Source organism: Hesperophylax consimilis, chromosome 21 (assembly GCF_061612785.1).
Source record: "Hesperophylax consimilis isolate HC1 chromosome 21, BYU_Hcon_1.0, whole genome shotgun sequence".
In the NCBI taxonomy this organism is placed as follows: domain Eukaryota; kingdom Metazoa; phylum Arthropoda; class Insecta; order Trichoptera; family Limnephilidae; genus Hesperophylax; species Hesperophylax consimilis.
In genome coordinates, this window is record NC_142856.1 from 29,955,240 (window position 1) to 29,975,148 (window position 19,909).

Below are 19,909 nucleotides of genomic sequence, written 5' to 3' on the forward strand. Positions count from 1 at the left end.
TAATTACAAAACCAAAAGTTTTGGAGCAAGCAGAGGTAAGCTGCACTATGTGGGTTTAAAATATCAGCTTGGGCTCAAAGATCACCCCAAGGTCCTTGATGATGTTTACGCGTGTTAGTACTTCACCATTCATTCTATACTGGCAGAATAGCGGATTTTGTGAAGGACTATAAGTCATAACAACAATTATATCATATTACATATATGAGAGAATATACGAACTATAAATTTCTATTTCCATCCTTGTTCTTAACAGGAATGCTCGATTTCAACACAATAGAAGCACGCAACTGAAAACTATACTTAATCCAATTATATTGGAAGAGGTTATCTTATTTATGCCTAACATGTATACTCGTGGGAGATCCCATGCACTTTTCCATACTCGGAAAGCGAGGACTTCTGCCTTTCAGAACTCGCTAATCATCTGCTTAACGATTCTGCATTAACTATCGTTATTTTCAACATCACTTGCATACAGTTCAGCAACTATCTTTTGATGTATGTTATAAAATAGTAAAACTGCCCCCACAACTTTTTATACTTACATGTACCTTAAATTTCTGATTTTCTCCGTAATATGTCAGTGTATAGCCGCTGTATGGAGAACATGGATAAATAAATTAATTTTGTCAGCATAGAATAAGGAAGAACACAAGAATTCAATGTCTTAAATTTCCAATACAAAACTGTGTTTCTTTATTTATGAAAATCAAATGGGATGGCGGTATAGGATATCAGGTAAGTATGATAGCGACAGATCTCGTATTAACCTTTTCGTCCCGGAGAGAAAAAAATCACATAAGATCCGAAGGGGGGTCACTAGAGACCCCAATTTGTTTTGCTTATTAAAGGATGTTAATGGCATAATATTGTGTAATTTGTTTTAGTAATAATTAGGGGGGAGTATATTCGAAGTGTTTCAGAAGTCATTATCAAAATATTTTCATAAATAAAGTCGTAGTTAATATTCTAATGAATTTAGATAATAATGCGCCTTTTTCCATACAAAACAGGGAAGGCGGGCCGATAACGAGTATAACTCCTCGATTCTGAATGTCGACTGGCGATTGGCGATTACAGCGTAGCTAGTTTGTTGTACAGGGTGGTCCGTAAATGATGGATCTATTTATAAATACATATTTTTAAGTTTTAAAAACCTACCACTACTAAACTAGGTACGGATGTTATTTCGAATATTATGGAATATTTAGATGTTAGTGAAGGTTATAATTCCTAATTTATGATATTATGTAGTATATTTATATTTAGGGTCAAATCGTAGTGTTTGCCTTACCATAAATAATGGGTTCGTTTGTATGTCGAGGGGTTCGAAATACAACGAATTTTTCGAATATAGTGAAAAAAAAGGTATTTTTAGAACTTAAACGTGGAGTAAATTATATTTTACTGTAACTTCAGATATTCCTGTTTTTGATTTTTCTATATAAAACACCACAACAGTCCCAACTGCTCCTATCCAATCCTCTGGAACCAGTGAGACTATGGCATTCCCAAATGGGGTATGTTGGAGTGGCGGCTCGGAACTTTTAGGTGTACTAGAGTTTTTTTTTATTTTTTTTATAGTGAATACCTCACAAGAGTCCCAACTGCTCCCGTCTGGAGCCAGTGAGACTATGGCATCCCCAATTGGGGGATGTTGTGAGGTTGAAGGTAAGTGGGGAAGGGAAAGAGGAAGGTGGGGAAGTACCTGGCTATTCAGATCTAGTCACTTAACACGGCTAAAGCCATTTGGAGCAACGTTTCAATTCTGAATGGTGGTCTTACACCAGGGCGATACATTTTTTATTTATTTTTTATAGTGAATACCTCACAAGAGTCCCAACTGCTCCCGTCTGGAGCCAGTGAGACTATGGCATCCCCAATTGGGGGATGTTGTGAGGCTGAAGGTAAGTGGGGAAGGGAAAGAGGAAGGTGAGGAAGTACCTGGCTATTCAGATCTAGTCACTAAACACGGCTAAAGCCATTTGGAGCAACGTTTCAATTCTGAATGGTGGTCTTACACCAGGGCTATACTGATAGTATCTTCCACTCTGGAACGTGCCGCAAATAGACTATATATTATTTTAATTAATTAATTGTGAAATAACACAAATCAATCAAATAAAATTTGGAAGAGTGATAATATTACAATTAATAGTAGACCCAAAAGTCACGAGCCGGTACTGGTATTTTGTAAGGCTAAAGGTAGTGGGGAGGGGAAGAAGATGGAGAAGAGGAAGTTGGGGAAATAGCTGGCTATTCAGTACTGGTCACCAAACAAGGTCAAAGTTATTTCAAGCAACAACCTAAATGAATTCTAGTCAGTAAATTGTGAAATATCACAAAGATTAAAATTTACTTGCGCACATCGGGATTTGAACCCGCGACCTCCGGTTTACTAGTCTAGAGCCTTACCCTTCGACAACGGATGCTGTAATATTTATGAAAGAAAAAATATATAATATCAAGTTGCAGGGCGGTAGATGCTTTCAGTATCGCCCTAGTGAAAGACCACCATGTAGAATCCAAACGTTGCTTGAAATGACTTAAGCCTATATGGTAACTAGATGTGAATATGCATGTACTTCCACCTTTGTCTTACCCATATCCTCCCCCTCGCCATCCCCACTATCTTCAGCCTCACAAAATACCCCAATTGGGGATGCCATAGTTCCACTGGATAGGACTGTTGAGGCTCTTGTGCGGCTTTCACACAAATTAATTAAAACCATAGAATTTTATGATCTAATTTAAAACATTGGTAAATATGCCGTAAGAAACTGCAATAAATACATGCCGACTGATTACATAAATTCTAATATTAAAAGTACAGAATAAATATTTTACAATCCTGAAATAGATATTAATTTATAAACACCATTTCATAAGTAGGTGTGAATGAACTACTTACCAGTCTGAAGATGCCCATAGCAGGGCGAAACTAGTCCGGTTTTGCAGAGAATTATTTACCACGAAAATTAAGAGAATTAGCAACTATAACCCAATATAAAATTTAACAGACGTTTGCGATAGACTTTTTAACCATATAGTACTCTGTTTTTATTCAAGTTCCTTCAAATTACTTAAAAATGTATACAAAATATGTGTCTCTTTCTGACCGATTTCTTTTCCATGTGAGAAACAGAGACAGATATAATTTTAATGTTGTCTCTAAACATGAAACATTTACCTGATGCAAGCTAGACAGGCCGATCTTTGTCCGGCAAGTGAACATTTTAGCATCGCAAAAGGAAATACCAGTAGTGCAGTGTACGCGACCGGGAGTTAGCCCTTTCCATAAAATGCAACTTTTACGGTCCAGTTCGTAGCTCGCTGGATCGTTCTCAGTGGTGAGCGGATAGTGGGGATGGGGACGGGGGAATTTTAGCCGATGCTACGAAGCTGAGGTGCGGGGCAGGGGACAAGAATTTTGCCGGAATATTGTACAAATTATTTAATATCTAAGAAACTAGAAATAAAATATATATTTTTTAAATGCAGATCGATAACCAAATAGTTTTTTTAGGATTAACTAAATTACAGAGTATGTGGTGTAAAAAACAACTTAGATATAGCATAAAACTCTCGTTAGTGTAAGTGTGTTCCCCCCGTCCGGTACGGGAGTGTTAAATAGGCTAGAACCAAAAGGTGTTTGGTTGGTAGCAACATTGGTTTAATTCCATTTAATTCACCATGGAGGGCATTTATAATGTTTCTGAAAATGAGTAGAAATGAAGTTGTAATGTACCTTGTGATGTTTTGAATATCTACAAAAATAAACGATAAATAATAAACGAACGTGCTCAAAAAAATTTTGTTTAAACAACGACGGAAGATTTATTGACAGACAGGCCTGGAGTAAACAGATTCCCACGGGAAAGGAGAGACCGGAGTGACAGTCGAGTTTTGAACTTGGGTGGATTGACAGCCCCGAGAAAGGGATACAAATCAGAAGTGTTGTTTGAAATTGCAGTTAATTATTGAATTCAAATGGTATTAGAGAATATTGCGGAATATTGAATTAAAGTGAAAGATTATTGATCCGGTGTTTGTGTGAAGTGAAAGTGGTTCGACTCAGTGGGAAAACAATTAATAATAATGACAATAATAATAATTGGATAATTTGTAGAGCGCCGTTTTGTAAAAACCCACCTCAGGGGCGCCAGGTGTTGTGCAATCGCGATTGTGTTATAAAGTTGTGTTGATTTAAACGTGATTTCGTATACAGTTCGAACTAGATTGCTTGTCTTAAAAACATGAAAATAATAAAAATAATGATTGCGTTTTTAAAATAGAGTGAATGTACTTAAAGGCAGGAAGTGTTTAATCGGGCTAAGTTATTGATTTGGCGAGATGGCATTCTATCCACGGAGACCGAAAACCAGAGAATCAAATAGATTATTAACTGTGGGTTCGAATCCTAACAGATTAGGGAGGTACAATTTTATTTACAGGAATATTTAATTACCCTTTTATAAGCGTAGGGAGGAGGTCGAAAATTAAAGTGATTTAGCTATATAGTGTAACCAGGTAAGTTTCACACGAGGATTTGGAGGTGACTAACAGGGTGAGTTTTTTTATATTATTTATTAAATTTCAGAGGACCCTTTTAATAATAGGATACAACCGAGGTACAGGAACCGAGTTTGCAACGCCTGCAACCCAAATAATCTTCCCATGAGAAGGGATACGCTAGACGCATTGTCAATCAGCTGTGAGCGAGAGACGAGTCAACGACCTTTTCATATATAGGACAAGACGCAGGTACAGTCAGTCAAAGGGGGAAGTTTTGCTAGCGTATGCCGTCCCAAATTGAAAGCGATCGGATGCAACCAGACGGAACGAAATGAAAACTTTTCTTCTGTTATTTGACTTTCTAATTTAATACTTTTCATCTATTATTTGACTTTCTAAGTTACGAATTGGGATGCACAAAAACAAATCTAAAGTCGAAAGAGGGAGATGGTAATCTCCGAAATAAAACTACCAACCGAACAACTTTTCTCAACAGGTATCTTTCGAGAGGTAGGCAGCCTCTTTAAATTAAATGCAAAAAATCAAACCAATTATCCGTTTATACCTTACCTGAGAGGATAGGTATTCAGTAGAAGTTACCCATACCTAATACACGAGGATGCTAGTAACCTCATAAAATAAATACTGGAACCAAATATTAAAATACAGACAGTCCTCATCCCAAATTTGGCATTTCGAGTAGACCTTACATATATCTCACATGATAATTGGCTGAATGGGTAGGCACACAACCTATCGTTAATAAGCAGGCAAAATGTCGACAAGATCGTCGTGTGTTACCTATGTATTGACCTAGAAAGGGATGTAAATCCCCGACGGCGTGGGAGTTACAACGTTTTCTGGAGGTGGCACGTAACTTAGGACCTTGCGTGTCACATTTTCGCGACTAGATTCGTGACAAGGGATGTCATGGTTTTCCCCTTCTACACTCAGTACAGTAGATTTTCCTGGAGGTGTTTGAGATTGGGGCAATTCTGAAATTGGTGATGAGACCTGGTTTTCTTTATTCTGGCGTGAAGGTTGCCGATTTGGAACAAGGGGAGACCCGGCCGGTTGTGATATCCAGACACGCAGATATCGATCGCCTTGCTCAAATTATCATCCATCAGTTTTGTTTGGTAAGAGGAGGAGTCAATCTTAGCTTGAAAAAAATTCATTTCCTTTCCTCTCCTTCCCCTCCCAAAATATATACATGGATGGCGCCGACAACTAACACCATAAACTTATCGTATGTATATCACATATATAAAATCTAACACTTTATTATATTCACATTACCCTACGATAGGTAGAATCGAGTAGCTAGTGAGGGGGGAGCAGGCGACTTAGAAGATAAGGTTTATAAAATGGTTTTGAAACACAGCGGTAAAGGATTCAACTCACTCTATCTCAAAAGAACCAAGGGATACCACACATACATAAATAACTAGGTTTCTAAACCGAGAAACAAAAACCCAACACAACGTTCGGTGAAGCCTTTTTATACTGAACCGTCACGTGAAATGAGTACGTTCAAGGTCGTACGTCACGTAGACAAACTAGGATGTACACTCTTGAAGGGGTGTGTAATAAAGAAAAGACGGCAGGGAGGACCTTCCCTCCCCGGATATATATATATAACCAAAGCCTTATGGAAAAGTTACCTACGGGACTTAAGGAAAATTATCGTAGAAAGAAGTGAAGGAAAAATTTGAAGTAGAAAGGGCAGATCATTACAACCTGGCTGTTCAGATTTAGTCAATAAACACTGCTATCGCAATAATAATAAACATAATCGTGTTTTCATTCCGTGATGTAGGGAGTAGGGAGAATTGTATTTAATTGTGCAATTCCATGCAATTTGGGAGGCCGGTTTTGGTATCGCCACCCCGACATCCATTTATAAGATAACCGAAACCTCTGCCGTAGGTTACCCCAAGTGGTTAATTACGTTTGGTGACTTGCTAGACAGGGAGAGACCCTTTAACTTCTCCAACTGGACTCTCTCGACCCATTGCCTTGCGCCGCAGCGGGAGGGATAGATTCATATGTCCGTCACTCCTGTATACACTGATCCCAAGATTCCTTCTCACCCCTCATACCTTTTTCCTTGCCAGAACTTCCTCTCCTTCATTTCCTTAAAAAACCCTCAACGCAGCATTCCCAAAGATGACATGGACGAGGGCGTGACGGAAATTATTTTCATAATAAAAACACATAAATTTGTTTTTGACCACGATAGGTTTATTTTCACTCTACCGGTTTCGGAAGATCCCTTCCTTCGTCAGGAGAATATTTAAAACAATATTTTAAACAGAATATTTTACAGTTTTAAATATTCTCCTGACGAAGGACGGGATCTTCCGAAACCGGTAGAGTGAAAATAAAACTATCGTGGTCAAAAACAAATTTATGTGTTTTTATTATAAATTATGATGAGCCACAAAGTGAATGCTTTTTACAATTACGAAATTATTTTCGTTGAGGTTTCCTGTGTGTGGTTAATATAAAAAAAATAATTATATAAATCGTATACTATACAATAATAGTGCAGTAATATACAATAATATTATAAAATAAAGCGTAGAACAAAAAAAAACAAAAAGGCTACAACTTTCTCCAATACGGTAGGTTGCTTTAATCTGGAGACTGGCGGGATTGCATGAGGAAATTTTTAGAGTCGTTTGTCCTCTCCCTTAATCCTGCTACCCGGGCTCTTATGAGGACTACAAAACCTGGTACCGCCCTTCCGTGAGCATGTACGAAGCACTGAAGTATCTGATTGAAGCAACGTTTGAATCTTGGTGCTAGCTGACAAAGGCGATATAACACTCTCTTCTAGTATTGGGTAGATCATAGACAAGAAAATAAATTCATTTATTGCCTATTGTGTATATTTCTTTTTCTTTTCTCTCTCGCCAAAATTGCCATACATCCATTTGCAACAATGGGATATATCTTCTATTAGCATGTTTTTTGCGTGGTTCTGGCAAGGGATTTATTTTGTATGGGATTTTACGTATAAATTACTGGAGATTTATGTTTTTTATCCACAAATAAGCGCCTGACCCACTTCGGTCTGGACTAATAAAATAAATTACCTAAGATTGTGTCTTAGCTTCAGATTAAAAAACAATAGAAGAATTTCACAACGATTCAATTTTACGAAAAAAAATTGTTATTTTCAAAAAACCCAAAAAATATAATTCCTTAACATAATCACCCACGTACCAACAATTAAGAAAACCCTTAGGTCATTTATTTTAACAGGTGTGCAAACACTGCTGGATTCCCAAATATTTTGGTTATTCCAATTCTTAATGAATCGTTTTTGAACATTATAGAAATTTAAATGGGTGGGGATAAATAAAATCATATAAATAAGTCGTCGCCGTGTGGACATATCCACAGTTTGATAATGGCCTCAAAAGCCGAAACAGCTGTCACATTAAAAACTGTAAAAATAACATAAATACTTGCAGAACTTAATAATCATTATAACATTATTAAATTTGATTTATTTAAAATTTATTTAAAAAAATTAAATGGAGTTCTACGAATTAAACACCAAAACAATAAATATAAAAAAATTTTTTCATCCTAAAATTTTTGTTTCAAAATAATATGTATACTTGCTATACTTGCAATATTGCCATACTTGTTTTTTTATTAAAGTACAATTGGCCTTTGTACTTCACCGTAGTTGTAACGTTTGTAGGTTCAAAGTGTATTGAAAAATTCTGTCTTCATTATTTTTGATACTTTTGACACATATTTTTTTTTATCTTATAGCCAAAATACATGGAAGTTACCTTACAAATAAAATATTTTACTAAAAAACGCTTTGAAAAATTCATAAAAGGTTTTTCAACTAATAAATAAATGCGGTGCGCACCAGATTTTATTTTTCTATGCGATGAATTAATAACTTCCCAAGGATCCCCCTAGAAACATCGTGATTTTATAAATTATCAGAATTAATTAAAATAATAAATAAATTTTGCTGATTTTGAATATTCTGAATTTTTTCGATAAGCGCTGCGCGCCTAATAGTTTTGTAAATGCCTTCTTCACTTAATTGATTATTTGCTAGGAAATATTCTATCGTTTGCGGCGTTTTCTTAAATTATGTTGTTAAGATTACAACTTTCTGTTAGGGTATCTTATGTAGTCTTAATTCATATTCTATCGTATGCGGCGTTTTCTTAATTTATGTTTTTAATAATTACAACTTTCTGTTAGGGTATCTTATGTAGTCTTAATTCATATTCTATCGTATGCGGCGTTTTCTTAATTTATGCTTTTAATAATTACAACTTTATGTTGGGGTATCTTATGTAGTCTTAATTCATATTCAATCGTATGCGGTGTTTTCTTAATTTATGTTGTTAAGATTACCACTTTATATTAGGGTATCTTATGTAGTCTTAATTCATCATTCAATATTTCTCATTTAACAAGCAACATTTTCCCATTTAATGATGGTATAGGAAGATTTTAAGTCAGGTCTTTTGTTGCTATGGAACATTTGTCTTTCATTACATAATTTTGCTAAAATAAATAAATAAATAAAAATAAAAATAAATAAATTACGAAATATGATTATGACATGTTATGTACAGGTTTTCCAATAAGAGGTGTTATTTTGAATAGCCCGCTATTTCGGTAGATGTTTCTTTTGAAGCTGTCATTTTTTGACATTTGACAAGTAAAAACTACGCCATTAATAAAAATGGAACGATACACGCTTCAACAACGCATTGAAATTATTAAAATTCACTTGAGTGAATCAAATGCAAATCATCTTGAGTGATGAGGCCCATTTCCACCTCGGTGGTTTCGTCAACAAGCAAAATAGTCGCATCTGGGGCTCGAAAAACCGAAGAGTTATTGTTGAAAAGCCTTTCCATCCTCAACGTGTGACTGTTTGGTGCAGTTTATGGTCCGGCGGAGTCATTGGACCTTACTTTTTTAAAATGATGCTGGAGCAACAGTTACGGTGAATGGATTGCGCTATCGAGAGATGATTAATATTTTTATGGCAGAAATTAGATGGTATTGATTTGGACAACGTTTACTTTCAACAAGACGGCGCTACATGCCACACAAGCAACGAAACCATTGATATTTTACGATTGAATATCAAAATAACACCTCTTATTGGAAAACCCTGTATATGTATTACTGTGCCATTTGTTACCTCGAATAGTTTGTATCTTTATATTTCTTATATATTTTTGGTGATAAATAAATGAATAAATTAAAAATATATATATTTATATCCATATTCTACGTCACGACAATATTAAAAATAAACTCATTTTAACAATTCGCCCAAAGTAATGAACAATCGGTATCTCTTCAGTATCAAGATTGAGTCAATTTTAGCCCTATGTTCAAAGCTTAACCCCAAAAAGCTTAAAAGGGAGAAATAATTATTATTTTATATTCAAACCTTAAAAACTGAAAAAAAATCATTTCACCATCGCTATCAACTCCGAATGTGTGTTAATTAAATTTATTTTACTGTGCCGCCACCTTTTTTTCGATTTTTGTGGTTTCATAATTTTGCTGACACTTCTGTAGTTATATAATCAAAAGCCTTCTCGGGCTCGCACAAGAGTAGGTATGGAATTTTACTAAGTTGTCAAGAATTAAGATTTTTCCGGTTCGTTAAAATACATATCGTACTGGAAAATTAAGAGTTCACTTGAAAAATGATAAATTTTAAAATATCTGAGATTCCGCTGTTTTTCAGACCCATGCTAAATTATTTGTTCGTGCAAATCGAATGTCATTTTTATTTGTGAGAGAAAAATATTATTTTATTTTGCCTTTGACGTGAATTCAACAAGATTGGATTGTGGATCGGAAAGGACTCACCGTAGTTATGATTACGTTATTTCTTTTCTATGTATTATATTTAACATAATTTATTTGTATAGCTGGAATAAATTACAATCATCAAAGCGGTATTGATCACGTATAGGTAATCCATTGTATTTACGCATTTTCAATCCACCTGAAGGTCTAGCATAGACGATCGATAAAACCCTATGTCGTCTATGGTCAGTTAGCGATATTTACGAGCACGGCTAGAATGTGATTCCGACAGTCGCTAGACAAAAGTCGCTGCTGCAAGGTGTCGGATAAACTGTCAATGTGCATACATTTTTGGAAAATGTCGTTAGTTATGCAAAATAACTGGTATAATAATGAATGCATGTGAACTAAACTCGTAGAATTGAAAGAAATCGTAGGTATACATTATCCATAGATTTATTTAATTTAAAGATGACGCCTTCAATTATTTCCCTTCTAGTTTGAAGAAACAAAAGATGTTCGCTATTACTAAATACCTCGTAAAATCACTCCCTTTTAGTGTCAAAAAGCACATGCAAACTGCCATAAAGTTATTTTGTTCAATTCGACTTTGTCAATTTATATCTTTAACGTAGTCGTCTGACGTTTAGGAATGTCAATTCATAAAAAATACCTCCAGTGTTGCCAACGAATGTAGACTTCTAATTTATTTTAGTTTTAATATTGGTCTGGCTATCAACAGCGCAACCGTGCTCGGGAAATTGGTATAAAATCATCACCAATCGATCCGATATTGTTAAGTTATTGATTTGACTGTACTGGACCACCTGATTCGCTAGCATTTATGAAAAACATCGTCTCAAGTAGATATACTTATAAGAAACGTCTCTTGATATGTATTATACACGGTGTCCGGAAACTCGTAGTACAAGCGGGAAACTGGAGAATCTACACCACATGGGGAACCCAAATAAACATAAAGTTTTTTGATTTGAGCATTTTCACAAAAAACAAAAAAATATATTTTTAGGCTATTTTAGGGTTAAAGTTTTTTCTGGTGTTTAGGGTTGAACAACAGATGTTTTAACCCTGCAGAGCAGAAATATTTTATGATTAAACCGGATTAAATGAAGGGTGATTTCAAAATAATGCTTCAAATCCGAGTTTCTTCATTTGTTTTACTTTCAAATAGTTTTAATTAGTTGGGTACTTTGATCTTCAGTAATAATTTATAAGAATTTGATTAAAAAAAAAAATCAACTTCTAACTCGATTTACTTGATAACGAAAGCTCAAATAAAAAAAAATACTACAAAATCGACTCCAAATGTGATGTAGATTCACCAGTTTCCCGCTTGTACTACGAGTTTCCGGACACCCTGTATTTAGATGAGACATGAAACAAAATAATGGGTTAAGCTCTTACCGTCTCAACAAAGCCTCAAACTGCACAACTGCAACCCCGTAATAATCCCATGTATTTGTCCTTCTATAAGTAGAGTTGATACTATTGAATGTCTTGGTATTCAAACAGACGATCTTCTTAAGTGGAATGTACATGTTGCCAACCTAACGACAAAACTGAGGAAACTCATCTATTTCTTTAAAAATGTTAGGGATATTTTAAATAGAAAACAACTGAAACAAGTTTACTGTGCTCTTGTTCAATCGTCTCTTGAATATGGTATTATCACTTGGGGTAGTGCCACATATACTTGCCTGGAGTAATTAGTAAAGATTAAAAAATAATTCTGAAGGTTATTCTAAAAGTCCCATTAAGAACGAATACTGATTTTATTTTTAAGACACTAAGGACGGGTTGTTTCGGAGAATTTGAACAATTCATCAAATTTCAACGTTCATTTTTGGGTTCTGTGAAAGTCCTATTCAAGTTCTGTTATTACATGTATCATTATAGACTAGTTGCTTGACAGAACCAAAATAAAACACTTCTTGAAAAAATCTTTCACCGAACTTGAAAATGAGCGTTGAAATTTGATGAATTGTTCAAATTCTCCGAAACAACCGGTCCCTAATGTTCCAAACCTGAAAAAATTATATTAAAAAAATATCCTGCTTCATCAATTTAAAAATGCCCATATGTATGAAGAACGAATAAGCACTAGAGCCTTGAGACATTCGGATGTAAAATGCAAAAAAATCTTTAAATACAATGATATTAAGCTATTCAATTTTCTACCTATTGACATTAGAAACACACAAACCAAAACTTTCTTTAAAATTAAAATCATTGATTACCTCCAATAAAAACATACATTAGAAGTATTTCATAACATATTAAAAAATTGTGCCTACCGTGTATATATATGTATAATATGCTTTTTGGTCAAACTGAAATTTTATTAATTAATTACTTAAAATTATTCGCACTTCATCTTTTACATTCATTCTTGAATTGTATAATTTTAAAAATAATACCGATTTTATTTTATTTGGCATTTTCACAATATTGTGTAAACTAAAACCTAGTTAACAACCAGTATGTAAATTGTCATCTCAACACAGGCGTTACACACCTAGTAAGGTTGGGCAATACGTCAGTATTGTAATTAAAAGTAATATTAAAATAAAATAATTTTTTTTTTAAATAATGATAATGTACCTAGTTCTCTCATTAAAAATTTAGGCGTATTAAATCTATCAAAAAATTTATATATAAAAATGCAAAAATCAGTCATTTTAAATACATGTAGGATTACGAAAGATTTTTTTGATTATTTATGTTGAGGGATCAGTAGGATTTATAGGCCCTGTTAAGAGTTCTACCGAGCCGAACCCTCTGATATGAAAATATCTGGAGTCGGTGAATTATTTTCCCATTTGATCTCTGGTGGGTTGACGTGTTGTTCTTGTATTGTTTTGTATTTATTTTGCTTATATAATGCCCTTGCATAATGTGGATTGACTAGATGATCATTTGTGGAAGGGTTTAGTTTTTCCTATGGGGAAGATTTAACCCGGACATAAAATCGGAAATAAAAATAAAAAAAATGATTTGTCCTTCAAAACTCTAACGCCGAACGACAGGAAATGATAAAATCTTGTCTACCGGCATCGATTATAGCGTTCTAATGGTGGAACACGTCTCGACGAGAAATTCCCAAACGTCCCAATTCAAGTATTGGATTATCTTGACTGCTGTATGTTTTCCCAAGGCATACCCGTTTTTTCCATCAGATCTAAAAGACATGAAAATTTTTGGTAAAATCAATTGTTATAAGTCTTTGTTGTAAATCACTAGCTATTGATGTCTTAGATGTAAATGACTAGTTATATGGCTCAGTATATAGTAGCTAGGTAGAGTTTTGGTAGTAAATAAATTTTAATTGGGAGCGATTCCTATTAACACCAAATCTTAGCTGTGAGTTATTAATTATATATCATTGAAGAAGAAGATAATACTAATAAATTCAAATGAAAAATTAAATAGATAAAGACACAGAACAATAAAAAATTAACGGTCACAACTAGGAATCAAACCCAGGATATTAACGGGACAGGCGTCTTAAACTACTCGTTCATTCAGACTTATTTATCAAAGTCTTATTTGTCGATATCATATTTAAAATTCAGACTTAAAAATATCATCTAACAACTAAATTTTCCCATATTTTTGGCTGCTACCTTTTAAATAATTCCAAAGTTTCTAAGGAAATTGGTTTGTAACCTAGATTTTTATATGGAATGCCTATTGATTTTGTATAAAAGTCAATAGGTATTCCAATTTTTTTCTTTTAAATTATTTTTAAGGTTATGTCCATCAATGTAATACACCATTAAAGAAGAAGATAATACCTACTCATAAATCTAAACAAAACAGGAAATAGAACAAGACACAAAAAAATATTAATTATTAATCTAAGTAATTAGTTATGGGTTAAATAAATTAAGTCGTTAATCCCCCTTGGCGTGATTTTCACCCGAAACGGAGTATATATATATATGAGAATATCCTATAATATGTATGTTTTATACATTATATAACTATTACATTTTATACTTAGTGTATATCATTCTGACTCTACCAGTTAATATGCCTCTCTGCCGTACATTAGGGTTGGTATCAGAAGCTAATCGTGTCCCGTTAGTTTCATTTCATCTGATTATAAATTTATTGGTTACTACTGTTTTTAGTCCCCTGTTGACTGATTTTTACTAATTTTCGTAATAATCTCAAAAATCTTATGGATGATGACTGTTAACACAATCAAAGTAATTTATATATTTAATTTATAAATAGAGAACATTTCATGTCTATTTTATTGTATTTAAATTAAGTTTTTAAGCGTACGTGAGTTTCATTAACAATCCAATAAGGTTTTTTTTACATTTAAATTTTAACATGGACAAAACAGGGTTGTTTCTTGTTAGTCAAATGTATTTGACATTTTATCTTCTCGTCATGTTGAGAACATTTGCATTATGGTAATTTATTTGAACAGGAGTAACGTATTTTTGTACAAAATTTAACATCAAGTACAAGACAGTTTTTAAATAAGTAAAACACGATTTGTAACATTATCATGAACTTTGAAACAATGGAACCTATTATGAAGGTGTTTCGAATTCCATGAAGTCTTAACTAACGAATTTTATCTTTTCAGGTATTTTTTTAAAGAATTTTATTCCAACTCGGAGAAAAATGAATATTGCTAAATTATTTAAAATCTCAAAAAAATTTATATTCCGGTTAAAAACGAGTTTCACAGACCGTTTCCTGATAAACTTCGTATTAATATCGGAATACGTGTTTATGCACCTGCGTTTGTCTTGATAATATAAAATAAGGAAAAGTTATCAGGAAACCTATGAATTCATTCGTTAGGGCCTCCAATCCCGTTAGTAACCGTATTACGAATGATTTGAAGAGTTTTTTAATAAGTAATATATCTTCGTGTAGGTATTTGTTGTTTTTTTTGCATATTGGCATTGGTGACTTGTATTTTTGTCCGAGATTTTTTGTGTTTCTGAGTAGTGTGGTTTTATTACATAAATATTGCAAAAACGTGTTGACTAAACTTAACTTATTTTTTTGTTATAATGATGACTTAATTCTTCTTTTTTTAAAATATCAGTCGCGTCATTATTAAACAACTAAGAAAACATTGCCATTTAATGTGGGGCAAACAGGCTTCAAAATACCTCACGGAATAGAAAATCTACTGTCAAAAATACTTTTAATAAATAATAAATCGTTTAAGACATCCTAAAAATTGAAATAGAATCATATAAATAAGTCGTCTCAGCTTGGCTTAGGCCGTTTGAAAATGGCCTTGAACGCTGAAACAGCTGTCACAATAATAAAAAACTAAAACATTTGCAGAACTTTATAAAAACATTATTAAATTTGACAAATTATTATAAGCATTAATTACTCGCCTGAAATATTCATACGAATTGAAAATATCTCCCAAGTAATAGGCTCAGTGGTCCAGAGCACCTGACCGGACATCAGAAGGTGCGGCATTTATTTTTACTCGGGAGATATTTTCTATTTGAATGGATATTTCAGGCGACTAATTAATGATTTTAATAATTTGTTATCCTTTTGCAATGCATAAAAATCTTGTCTTATAAATATTAATTTATCATTAAAAAATAATTATTAAATTTGGTTTACATTTTTATAAAAATTAAATGGAATTTTGCGAATTAAACAAAAAACAATTAATGACTTTCATAATTCATGATACACACAACAACGTATTCATACTGAAATGCATAGTGTAGACTGTAGGCACACAAACCATATTTCTATATTTTTGTCGTTATTTTATTATAATTTTATGATTACGAAATAATTAATAAATGTTTGTTTATTTCAGCGTCCTTTCGGATAATAAGCTTGGAACCATCCAGCCAGGTGTTTTCAACACGTTGACGCATCTGAAGAGACTCCTTCTGTACAATTGCGGCCTCACATCCATCCCGGTGGAAGCTTTAAGACCCCTGACCAAATTAACTCACTTGTAAGTAACACTTTTTGTTTACATATATTTTTTTGCATTTTTTTACCATCAATAATTGGCGAACGATATTGCTGATGACGTTGCAATGTCGATGGTTTATAAATCAATTAATCGGGTTTGATATTCAAGACGTTTTCCGGGGGATACGCAAATATCCGATACTCAACGATTCAAGTATCTTGGCGAGGTTTGTACATAGGCATACGTTGCCGACATTTTGTCAACTTGTCAGCAACACTGTCATTCTTATCAGTCTCCTACAACCAGCCGGGCGAGGTTGTTCCCACGAAGTCTTTAAACACATCGACATTTGTGTCGGACATTTTGTAACAACGCTTTTTTTCATTGGATCCACACAAGAGGCCCTGAGAAAAATAATTTCCCTTTGGCCTATGTCATATTTTACATACTATGTCTTTTTCCTAGGACGCTAGTTCCTCGGAGCATCTTCCATTATAACACCGGTAAAACCAGTACAGCATACTTACCTGACGCGAGTATCCTAAATATTGCTGTCTGTTAGAGTTAGTTATCACATGTATTAGTTATGTGTAAGTTATCCCTGTAGTGTACGCTGGGCGTACTGTACAGGGCCCGCAGATACTTTAATAATACACAACTGCTGACCCTGTACAAATCGCAAGTGCGCCCTACTGTCGAATTTGTCAGCCATCTCTGGTCCGGAGCCCCTAAATACCTGAAAAAAACCCTTGACTCTGTGCAAAAAAGGGCGGTCCGTTTGATAGATTTCCCAATCTTAACAAACGGACTGCAATCTTTAGAGCACAGGCGTCAGGTAGGTATGCTATCTTTGTTCTATCGGTATTACAATGGAAGATGCTCTGAGGAACTAGCGTCATTGATCCCTTCGGCACCGGTGCGTAGTCGGGATACACGCCAAACTCGCGCCCAACATTTGTACACAGTTGATACTTGTCACATGAGAACGGGTCGCTTCTACGATTTGTTCTTAAGTTCAACAGCTCGGCTGTGGAACGAACTGCCGGCCTCTGTGTTTCCTCCCTCCTACAACATAGGACTCTTCAAGACCCATGTTCACTCCTTCCTCGCAACAAAAAGACCCTCCACACAGCATCCCCAAAGATGACATAGGCCCTGAGGAAAATTATTTTCTTCAGGGCCTCCTGTGTGGAGTTAATATTAAAAAAAAAAAAAAGTTTTCAATGGAGAATACGTTCTTGAGCTGGTCACTTAGAGTTACACCAAGCATATCAATGGAAAACATGTTGGGAAGATTGCTTCTGTTGAAGGAGACAGGATTTTCATTTCTATCCCTTTTATCGTACGTGATTGGGTCTTTGAATGATTATATTGGACTGTGCGCAACAAAATTGTATCGTATGCATCTCTACACGGTGTCCTAAAATTTTCTAAAGTATAATCATATTTTTTGCGATAATTTTTTTAAAAGATACCTTATTTTTAGTAGGTACTTTCCTAATTATAATATGTATGAGTTATTTCACCACTTATTCTGGATCATTTTGTTTTAATTGACAGTAAAAACAAGTTTTTACTGCTTCTCATAAACGAGGCTTACTCGTATTATAAAAACCTAAGATCTTAATACTCATAATAATAAAAATAATAAATAAACCTTCGGTCGTAATTTAAAGATACTAAAATAATAAGCCCCCATATTTTAAGCGTCACACTTTAATGATTACTCTTAAAAAATAAATCTTGATTGTCATCATATCAGACCACGATGTAAAAATTTTATTTAAATAATACACTATTTGATTCTTTAAGTATAATCTTTATGGATATAAAACGCTTAAATTGTTTAGCCCCATTGGGTTTAGACACTACAATGATGGTCTAGCTAACCACTCGAGTTTGCCGTGTAAACCACTCGATCGCGTCAATAACTAGAATCTGAGTTGAGTGATTGGCTTTCGAGTTGGAAATTTCTCGACTTCATTTTAAAAAATCGTACCTCGAATTTTAATAAGGAAACATAAAAATTGAAAATAGTTCTATATTGCGAATAAATTCACCTATATTTTATTGTTTATCCTATATTTCTAGGATTTATAAAAAAAATATTAAAAAATCGTAAATGTGCGAAGTCCGCGAGTCATAAATGGTATATTATGGCGTACAATCACTCAAGACTTTCTGGAAACTCGGCATAATATACCGAAAATTACTTTAGTGGTTTAGCACAATTTTAAAATTCAATTCATAAGAATGCTCCAGGTTAATCATTTGATTTAAAGCAACAAAATTAATGTGAATAATTAGTGCTTTTAAACTATTTTAAATGAAATCGGTAATGTAAATTTGCCACGAAACATATATTTACACAGCATGTCTAATAATGTATAGTGATAAATGCTTTACAAACTACGTAATTAATTTACTTAAAACTGCACTTAACACATGTGTGCGCAAAGCCATCAATAATATTATTCTGGTTACGAAATCTCTCAGATTTATTTTGAAATATTTTTGCCCGACATTCAATTTCTAGATATTGAATTTACAAATATGGTAAACTTTCAAATGTTAAGACAAAGCTTGGTATTCTTCCGTTTTAAAACTGTTCATATAATAATATTATGTCTGGCCATAAGATAAAAGAAGACAGAACGAGTTTTATGAAAACACTTGTAGACCATCGTTGATGTCTCCGACTTTTTTTTACCATTCACTACTGTATACCACAATGTTACAGTTAAAAAATTACATTACATCGACTTTCTTTGGATTCGGTATCTCATTACGGTACAGAGATATTCCGTAAGTATTCGTCGGGTGTCCCCGACTTCTAATACTCAAACATCATCATCATCTATCTATATCTACACTCCTGGCGCTTATAAGAACAAAATTTGAAATTTTCAATCGAAATCGGTGGACTCCTTTGGAGTTTTGTCAGCACAAACATACGCAGGGTGAATTTTTATATCAAATGAAAGTTGGTGACAGATATGGCACAACGTGACTTTATGATTTTTGATGTATCGTGCCAAATACAGCACTATGTGGCCCGAGTGACAATCTTATCGGTAATATCATTTTATCATCCACGAGGGACCTCATCGGCAGAATGAGTTGAAATAAATACGTTTTTTTTTTCTATAAATACTTATTATTATGTATCTCCGGAAATTTTAAAGTACAGAAGATAATTATGATATTTATTATTTTTTTAAATATTTATGAGGAATCTTTTATTGTTTTCAGACCTCGAATTTTTCCGTGATCGAACGGTTACGATCCACACTACGAATTTAGAGGTCATTTGTTTAAATCCCAACACCTGAAGAAAATTACGATTGCTCAAAAATATAAGAGTTTCATTCTTTAAAAATACAAAATAATTAGTCTGAATTAACGACAAATCACTTCAAATTTTCAAAATGGCAATTAAAATAAATTTCTTTTACAAATATTATATTATCGCTTGTCTTAACTCTTCAAACAAATAGTTAAACTTTTGAAAATTACCCTTAAATTCACAGTAAATTCGTAATCTAGAGTTTATTGAACCAGAGTTACGTAGGTCACATAAACAACAAAAAATTATTCTTTATAGTAAAAAAATATATA

General features: G+C 33.7%; 1 protein-coding gene across 1 annotated transcript in view; it reads left to right on the top strand.

Annotated features, from left to right (window-relative positions):
- rk (G-protein coupled receptor rickets) overlaps nt 1-19,909 on the top strand; it is a 564,913-nt gene that overhangs the window by 475,383 nt on the left and 69,621 nt on the right. Inside the window, exon 5 of the mRNA XM_089644727.1 lies at nt 16,187-16,330. Coding sequence (XP_089500853.1) covers nt 16,187-16,330 — 144 coding nt within the window. The remainder of the gene's footprint in view (nt 1-16,186; nt 16,331-19,909) is intronic.